At 33.9% G+C, this 9,016-nt stretch overlaps 3 protein-coding genes across 4 annotated transcripts in view; 2 read left to right on the top strand and 1 right to left on the bottom strand.

Annotated features, from left to right (window-relative positions):
- On the bottom strand, positions 9–2,352 carry LOC104793491. The gene is made up of 6 exons (XM_010519845.2): positions 2,127–2,352; positions 1,566–1,774; positions 1,327–1,470; positions 911–1,119; positions 442–700; positions 9–362 (listed from the first exon to the last, which is right to left on the bottom strand). The coding sequence occupies exons 1-6, from the start codon at positions 2,350–2,352 to the stop codon at positions 234–236; spliced, it is 1,176 nt and encodes a 391-aa protein (XP_010518147.1). The 3' UTR covers positions 9–233.
- On the top strand, positions 2,594–4,413 carry LOC104793492 (tRNA 2'-phosphotransferase 1-like). Its single transcript, XM_010519846.2, has 8 exons — positions 2,594–2,771; positions 2,871–2,975; positions 3,057–3,204; positions 3,293–3,382; positions 3,484–3,538; positions 3,631–3,753; positions 3,844–3,900; positions 4,005–4,413. The coding sequence occupies exons 1-8, from the start codon at positions 2,704–2,706 to the stop codon at positions 4,127–4,129; spliced, it is 771 nt and encodes a 256-aa protein (XP_010518148.1). The 5' UTR covers positions 2,594–2,703; the 3' UTR covers positions 4,130–4,413.
- The window catches only part of LOC104793494 (probable LRR receptor-like serine/threonine-protein kinase At1g34110), a 5,215-nt gene continuing 4,294 nt past the window's right edge, over positions 8,096–9,016 (top strand). Inside the window, exon 1 of one of the 2 annotated variants that reach the window (XM_010519849.2) lies at positions 8,096–8,596. In XM_010519849.2, the coding sequence (XP_010518151.1) occupies positions 8,170–8,596 (427 nt within the window). In that variant the 5' untranslated portion in view covers positions 8,096–8,169. The remainder of the gene's footprint in view (positions 8,597–9,016) is intronic. The other variant, XM_010519848.2, reaches the window with a different exon arrangement.

The following is a 9,016-nucleotide window of genomic DNA, read 5'->3' on the forward strand; positions in this document are numbered from 1 at the left end:
TTTTTGGATTTTTTTTTTTTTTTTTTTTTTTTTTTTCCTTTTTCTTCTGTTTGAGTAATTTTGGGGGATTGTTGTAACAGAGAGTGAGAAGAACACAGAGAGAGACCCATTCGGTTATTTTTAATTTAATTTATTTATTTTACTTCTCCGGTACGTAACTGTTGTAGTGGTTGATTTGATTTAAATAAAAGAGAAAATCACAAAAACAGTCTATTCTTCGACAACAGTTAGGCTTAGAAATCGTATTTAGTTCTTCCACTACCTAGAACAAGACATAACATATCTGGAATGTTTGAAGTAGATTTGTAGAAGTTCCACGCCTCGAGCATTAGGCGTTTTCTTGATCCTTTGAAGTGAACGATCTGCGTTTTATTAACAGTAGTGAGAATATGATGAAAGGGTTCGTGATGGTTTCTTTAAGGTTAGGGATTTAGAGTGTACCTTGACATCTAATGGCATGCCATGAAACTGACCAGCACCTTCAGGAGGTGTCCAGTTGTATAGAGCGCATGGTAAAAATAGCACTGAAGCTCCAGCTATTTCTTGTGTGAATGCTTGTGGCTTTGTAAATCTCTTTGCGTCAAAGGAAGGGTGAGATTTTACAACCCATACCAGAGCCAATTGATCACCAAGCATGCGCGAAGCTTTCATGTATTTGGTTTTGTATGCTTTTAGGACTTCTTCTAGAAAAACTTTCGCCCTGCATTTGAATCACATGAAGACAAAGTCATCATCAATATGCTGAGTATATAACTTTCAGTAGAGGATACAATCAGTTTTTTTGTGATCATCTACGCTGATTTTCATACCAGGTTCACATACTGCTTCCAAAGAGACAACGCGTATTTCCTTAACTAGCATAAGAGATTCTATTTCAATTCAACTAGGAGAGAAAAGGATAGATGCAAACCTTAGGATCCCTTCACGTGTGCCTCTCACTGCTATAAATCCTGAATTCAGCGGCTGATCTTTATTGTTCCTGAATGTGAGTGCTAAATGGAAGCTTGGATGCTTGTCAAATATAGTCCCGATGTCGTCAACCACAGCTATATCAGAATCAGTGAATATATAGTGGTTTATCCCACCCTCATTCCTCTCGAGCTTCATCTCAAGAAAGGCCTGCAGAATCATTTTTTTAACAAGAATCATGACCCAATGAGCATTTGTTTACTCTCAACAACTCAGGTACTTTACTAAACACTTCCTTACGAACGAATTAAAAGGAAACTTAGGCCGGGTCTTAAGAAATGGATGCCAAAGAAATAGATAGATAGGCAAACGCAACAAATTTATTCTACCTAGGTATCAGTGCGATTTTGCTCTTACAATGTAAGACCTGATTCTTTGAAGCATCAGGTTACCCCGTGAATAATCACCCCGAACAGGCTGTACCACCACATTGCTTTGTTGGATGGAGAGATCAGAAGCTGGATCAGTCAATATGACAACATTGCTCTTGGGCATAGTCACCTAAAAACCAGATTTTGTATCAGATAGAAGACGCAGAAGTTAAGAAACACCAAAAAGTTTCAAAATTTAGAGGAAAACTCAGCAATGTTAGTTACCTGAATGAAGTTGGCAAAGGCATTTAGAACTGCCATTGACCTCTGTGGCTTGCTGTAGGTAACATTCCCAACAACAGAAACCATATTGGAGGATTTCAAATTATCTACCGTAGTATTATAAATAGTAAACACTGTGACAAAAGAAACACTATTTCCAGCACCAGACATATGAGAAGTTGAAGTGTGAGTCTTGTTCAGAGCCTTGGTGCCTAAACAAAAGACAATTTACAACACTGTCATCCCAAATTGCAGTTCCTAAAAAAGCATACAATGAGAGATATTCCAATGAATGAAAACAATGGTACAACGTTTGTGAAGCAAACCAAAACAAACCAAGTGTATGACATCTCATTCAAATGGTCATAAAGACAAAGTCCTGAGTTCTACACTCAAGTTATACTAAAAATATTACTCAGATCACTTTCTGAACACAAATCGAAGATGCTGATTGATTCAGATCTGTGCCTATACCAAAATAGTGCTTAATTGCGAACTTCTAGCAATTTAGGTAGTGAGCTTCTAAGCAAACCTAAAAATAGGAGAATACGCAAAAGATCTAACCTCGGCAATGTAATCGATCCGGCAAGCCTTGACCAGCTACAGGACCGAGCACGAGGTGATTTAATTTCTTACTACGAACGGTTTGCAAATCGTTCCTCACCGAATCGGAAGAAAAATCAACAAGTGACGAGAGATGAGGAAGAACAAAGAGCACAGGAATAAGTAAGAGAAATCGACGCCATCCGCTACACGATCTCATGCTCCGATAATCTCTCCGGGAAGCCATTGATTTCGTTTAAACAAACCTTCAATTGCAATCGCTGATCGGAGGAGGAGGAGGAGGATTGAGTAGACCCGCCAGAACCGAGACGGATCCAAACTACGTGACGTTTTTAATGTAACATCTAATTACAAAAAACGACGCGAATTTCTCTTGTTACTGGGCCAGAAAACAAAAGGCCCAATAGATATGTTTGTTGATTTAAACCGAACTCTCACGATAATGAACCGGTTTAATCGGTGATCATGGTATCAATATACCACACTGGTCGGGTTTTTTTGGCGTCGTCTTCAAGCTCTGACCTTGAGCAGTAGTGCCTGTATCTTCCCGAAATTGTCTCCTGCTCCTTCTGCTTTCATGGATGCTTCAGTACCCAATTCTTCTAGAAAACCTAATTTATCTTCCTTCGCTCAATCTAGCCGAAGGTGAATCGAGTTTTCTCAATATTTAAAAACTCAACATCTCTTTTGATTTTGCCTCATTGATTCATGTGATGTTTAGTGTTCGGATTTTGATTGATGTAGCGGCGGTAGAGGATCATCAGGCTATGATAAAGAGAACGATCGACGCAGACCTCATGGCCGCGGCGGTGGCGGTGAAGATAATATTGATGCGCTTGGAAGACTTTTGTAAGTTGCGATCGTTACTGATTCGAGATGTATTTTAGAGATATATAGCTTGATTTGACTCGTATTTGGTTGTATAATTAGGACACGAATCTTGCGACATATGGCTACTGAGCTTAGATTGAACATGAGAGGTGATGGTTTTGTTAAAGTTGAAGATTTACTTAAGCTTAATTTGAAAACGAATGCTAATGTTCAATTGAAGTCACACACGATTGATGAAATCAGAGAGGTCAGTTTCACTCTCTTAACACTTAACGAGCAATTTCGATTGCAGTTCGTTTGAATTGAGTTTTGTAATGGTTTCGTTAAATTTGCAGGCTGTGAGAAGAGACAATAAACAACGTTTTAGCCTCTTGGAAGAGAATGGTGAGCTCTTGATCCGTGCAAACCAAGGCCACTCCATCACGGTAATTAACTTTAAACATTTCTTAGCATTTACCTCTTTTCATCTTCATCTTATGTGTTGAAAGTTGAGACCTTTCCATTTATTTTGGGTCTTTGTGTGCAGACGGTGGAGTCAGAAAAGTTACTTAAACCAATACTGTCACCAGAAGAAGCTCCAGGTACTAACTAGTAGGACACTTACTTGTGACTTCTGTTATATGTATGACTTGCATTGTTGCTCTGTGTTAATTAGAAATTTCTGTAATGGCAGTGTGTGTACATGGAACTTATAGGAAGAATTTGGAATCCATCTTGGCATCGGGCTTAAAGCGCATGAATAGAATGCATGTTCACTTCTCTTGTGGCTTACCAACAGATGTTGAAGTGATTAGTGGTAAGATTTTGTATCCTATTGTTGTTTGTTCTGCATTATTGCAATATGCACATTTATCTGATTCCAAGTTTTTACATGATTTTGGCGAAGGCATGAGAAGGAATGTTAATGTTTTGATCTTCCTCGACATGAAGAAAGCTCTTGAAGGTATTACTTTTAGCATGAGACCTTAATTCCCTGTTCTTAAAAATAAGTGTTGTGTCCATCAAAGATCCAACATTTCAGTAATACTTGTGAATATATATATCCAGATGGGATTACGTTCTACGTCTCAGACAACAAAGTGATTTTGACTGAAGGCATTGATGGTGTAGTGCCTGTGGATTACTTCCAGAAGATCGAGTCTTGGCCTGATCGGCAATCCATACCTTTCTGATTCATACGATTCAACATCATGCGAAGATTCACAGGATTCTGTGACAATGACTGTGAAGATTCTTGTGAACTCTGATTATGTAATGTCTCAATGTCTCCAATTGCACATATGACAGTTTATCGGAACAATCGAGATTATGGTGTTTTTGTTGTCGAAAGACATGAGCGCCCATGTGTGCTAAAAGAAACCAAGTGTACTAGCCTTTTTACGGAGTGTTTCAAGGCCCAATACGAAAGATATGAGGAACAATGAATGATCTTTTTCTTTGCTCTGAAAAGTTGTAATTATGCATATGCTTAAAGCTGGATTTAGTCTTTTAAGCTGCAGTTATCAAATACTACTTTAAATCTTTAATGTATCATTAGTCTTTGATTGTATCATAATGTCAGAATTTTTTTTATGAAAAAAAAGCATGGATTCTTTAAAAGGTTTAGAGAAACGCAAGAATAAAAAAAAGAGTGAGAACCGTGAAAGCAAAAAAGAGAACAAATTCGTAAAAGATATGTATTGTCGACGAGATTACTCTGTTAATTAACTATTTAAAGTGAACATTTGTCTCGGTCACGTGATATCTTCTTTGTAAGCAGCAGTATTCGACTCTTCAGTTAGAGCAGAGAATGAATATAATACGACGTAATATCATTAATTAAATTAGTGTATGCTTTTGAAACATTATACTTGAATCTTGTCTTCGACTTGCTTGTTTTTTTGTGGTCTCCAACAAAAAACTCGATGTCCGTGATGCAGACCTTTCATATCATATTTTTTTTTTCTTCTTATGTACTATTTCCTAGTCAATATAATAATTAAGTACCTGACAAAAAACCTTGTAAAAATTTCCTCTAAAATATTGACTAATTTAAAAATGTTTTGAACTAATTTTATTAGGGCTCTAGTGCTCTACATCATTTTTGGGGTGGAACATTGTGATCTATCATTACGAATTAACTATGCAGATATATATGGCATACAGTAGAACAGAAATATCTGACAAAGCTGAGAGTTGAAACTATTTACACAAATAAGCGAACGTATTTTCCATAATCATACTATTCTAAATAGTTATGTTATGTGATATCTGTTTGACACAAGTATATAAGTTTTCTACGAACGAAGTTGATTGTTTCTGTTATTCGCATAATTTCTATATACAGTATAAAAAAATTGTAATCATGGAGCTTATATACCTGTCTTTCTGTGTTCTATCATGGACACTACTTCGTTTTGTCTTCCCGTGTTAGGTGAGATAGAAGAAACTTTTTAATATTTGAATTCTCTGAATTTGAAATGTGATTTTTTTTTTTCCAGCTTGTGGAACTTTTTGTAGTGGAGCTTATCTTTTTATGAATATGACCAAAAAAAAGTCTTATTTACTGTAATTATAAATAGTTTTAACTATTTAACGTAAATGAGAACCGCAAATTTGATATATGTGACGAAACAACTTTAACCAGTATATTAATCTTATAATTAAAGAAAAATTGTTTTGATGCATTTGATCACACATGATAATTAATTGGCACGCCTATACAACATATAGCGTTTGGACCAATTTTATAGATCTAAATAAATTAAAGAACACATCGAACACATATAAGTTAAGTTTCGGTTTTCAACGTATAAATACGAGAAGGACAAAAAAAACACTATTTTTCAATATAGAAAAAACGGCAATTGTTCCACTCAAAAATGGACACGATATATAACAAAACAAAATTCATAGTTTTGCTCAAAAACAAAACAAGGATTGATATATCAGTAAAATGCGGTGCCTACCAAGTACCAACATATGATTATTCATAAAAAAAAATATATTTGATGTTATTCAATTTGTAACAAAATATGAAACATCGATCTCATACATTCAAACAAAATGGGACAGGCTGGGTTAAGATAACGTGTGAGGGTTTTCTCTGGAGACGATCCAAATATAAGGCGTGACTTTTAAATCATATCGATCACACTACTGTTTGTTTGTTTTTGTTGTCCAAGGGATTTATCACACTACTGTTTCTTATATACTGTAGCAAATACAATAAGGAGTATATTTAATTATATAGTAGATGTATGTCAGCTAGTTTGGTCATAAAATATTTCTTTCAAGTGTGTTTACCTATTATTATAGTTTTATAAGTGAAGTAAATATATCATATTGCTTAGCAAAAAAAAAAAATCATAATTAGTTAATTTAGGAACTCAACTATGGTCTAACACTGTCATCATATAGAGAATTGACTGAACTAATTAAGTTATCATCATGCACACAATATTTTTGATAACACTTGATGATTTAATTCTATATATATAGTATAATATAAATATATATAGGTGTAGCTAGATATCATCCACCACCTCACCATAAAAATCATCCACCACTACCCACGAAGTAAGAAGATTACAGAGAAAATGGAATATATATATATATATATATATATAGATATATCTCAAGTGTAGCCTTATAGCCTTTTTGCTTTATTCTCTTGCTTTATGTCTTTCTTGTTCCTGTAAATTCACATGTTATACTTAGAGGAGAACGAGGTGTTTGGTCTATTTTACCTTTTGCTATGACCAGATCAAGAAGATAGCAAAAACATTAACTCAGACAGGAGTTCACATGTTTTAAAATTTTTAACTTAAAAAAAAAAATGTTTTAGAAAAAATTGAGTAAGAAATGTTCACATGTTTGCTTCTCTATTGACTTGCCTCCATCACCTTCTTTGTCCCATTTGATGTACTCTTAGCCCCATGCCTCTTGGATGCCTTTTTCTCTTTATATTCTATTTTATTTATATATGAAATAGAATATAAGCTATTCCTTGTTTTATTCATGTAACAATTATTTGCATTCAAATATAGTAATTTAATGGAATTATAATCACAAGAAATCCCATTTATCTTTGTACCTTATTCTCTATGTAAACAGGTAAAGCTGGTTATCAGGTTCTTGTACAAGTCATACCTTAGGGCATTTTACAGATGATAATCTGACAAAGTCGTGGTTTAATTTAGTTAATTATAGGAATCCTAGTCACACAGTTTTTTAAATTTTATTTTTTGTAAATATTTTCATTTTCTATTTGAATAATGATACAAATTTTTAAGTGGATTGATTATCAATTTATGAATTCACTTACAAATAAAATTTTATAAGAAAACATGTATCCAACTATTTTGGTTTAGACATACTAATGGTAGCATATAACCTTTTATATGGATATATGAAAAGTTAAAACAATGATATAAAAAGTACAAATTTATATAGCTGGTGCACTGAAAAAGAAACAACTTTTCTTACCATTAAATCTAGAGAGAATGGTATCATTTTCAATTTTGAAAAAAAAAGCTAAAGATTCGCCTAACTATTATTGTTTTTTCTCTGAAAAGTCTTTAAAAGTAGTCTTTACCGTAGATAGTACTGAAAATGAAATGAACTCACTCGTGGACTTCTATATTTTCAGTTTTCGTGACTCCTCTTTTGTTTCCCTTCAATTCCAAATAAGCTTAAATATATTTACTAATCATTCAAAAACAATCCACACACAAAAATAATGTTAAACTGTATATATATAAGGTTTGATAGATTAGGAATGTAATTGTAGAATACCTTGATGTAACATGAACAAACAACTAAAATAGTGTTGTAAAAGTTTTTGAGATTTCCTTTTTTTTTAACGAGCAAATAAAATTTTTATATCGGTTTTGATAAGTAATACGTCTTTTTTATTGTTTCTCTTGAACTAATTACTACTATAGATAATACTAGAGTTATGAATATGTGATGATAATATAATGACTCTAATATAATTTGCTTATTTTATCATTTTACATTTTCGTTGTTGAACTAACTTTATTATTATTATTTTTTACGATATCTACACTTTTGTGGTTTACGCTTTTTTCAGTATTATTAACAATCAAGAAGAATAATATTTTACTAATACAATAGACAAACAAACAATTGTGCTTCAAAACCACAAGAGAGAAAGTCATTTTCTTCCTCATCACACTCTCTCTCTCTCTCTCTTCTCTCCAAACCAAACATGGTCTCTCCTCCACTCTCACTCTTTCTCATCCTCTTCTTCTTCCTTCATCATTCACTGTCTTCCTCCTCCGAGCTTGACATTCTCCTCGACATCAAATCCTCTCTCGACCCTCAAAAACGTTTCCTCACTTCATGGACTCCCGACGCCGACCCTTGCTCCCTAGGCTCATTCGACGGCGTCGCTTGCGACGGAAACCACCGTGTTGCTAACATATCTCTTCAAGGAATGGGTCTCACAGGAACTATCCCTCCTTCAATCGGTCTTCTCACTAGCTTAACCGGTTTGTACCTTCACTTCAACTCCTTGACCGGTCAGATTCCTAAGGCTATCTCAAATTTGCCTCTCCTCACGGATTTGTACCTCAATGTCAACAATCTTTCCGGTGAAATCCCTCCTCAAATCGGAAACTTAGACAATCTTCAAGGTATGTATATGTATATATATAGTAGGTCTTTTTATATATATGCATGTGTTTTTAATTAAACTCATTCACTAATAATTCATTTATTGCAGCCAAAAGACCTTAAATGGGTCAAGTTTGGTTTATTAAATAAGCTAAAATGAGTTTATTTAGTTTTAAATGGGTGTTATAGATTTTTGATTAATTTTTTTTTTTCTATAAAAAACTCATCTAATCATCCAATCAAGTTTTTATAACATTGGTAAAATAACTTTTTGTTTGAGTACCCATTCAAGTTTGAATTTTTTGATTCTCCTAGAAACTAGGGAAACTCTTTTTTTTTTTTTCCTTGTACATCTTCACTATTTTTTATGCAAACCCCCAAAAAGTATTTTATTCGGGCTTTTTGATCATAGATTAGAAAAAAAAAAAAAAAAAAAAAAA

The sequence above is a fragment of the Camelina sativa genome, chromosome 6, assembly GCF_000633955.1.
Source record: "Camelina sativa cultivar DH55 chromosome 6, Cs, whole genome shotgun sequence".
NCBI classification, from domain to species: Eukaryota; Viridiplantae; Streptophyta; class Magnoliopsida; order Brassicales; family Brassicaceae; genus Camelina; species Camelina sativa.

What these genes read in the sequence shown, in the direction of transcription:
- LOC104793491 (XM_010519845.2), bottom strand. Translation starts at nt 2,352, where the DNA reads ATGGCTTCCCGGAGAGATTATCGGAGCATGAGATCGTGTAGCGGATGG. An exon ending in CCTTTGCCAACTTCATTCAG is followed by an intron (nt 1,471 to 1,565) that starts GTAACTAACATT and finishes TCTGGTTTTTAG; the next exon opens with GTGACTATGCCCAAGAGCAA. An exon ending in GCATGCCATTAGATGTCAAG is followed by an intron (nt 363 to 441) that starts GTACACTCTAAA and finishes AATAAAACGCAG; the next exon opens with ATCGTTCACTTCAAAGGATC.
- LOC104793492 (XM_010519846.2), top strand. Translation starts at nt 2,704, where the DNA reads ATGGATGCTTCAGTACCCAATTCTTCTAGAAAACCTAATTTATCTTCC. An exon ending in ACCAAGGCCACTCCATCACG is followed by an intron (nt 3,383 to 3,483) that starts GTAATTAACTTT and finishes CTTTGTGTGCAG; the next exon opens with ACGGTGGAGTCAGAAAAGTT. An exon ending in AGATGTTGAAGTGATTAGTG is followed by an intron (nt 3,754 to 3,843) that starts GTAAGATTTTGT and finishes ATTTTGGCGAAG; the next exon opens with GCATGAGAAGGAATGTTAAT.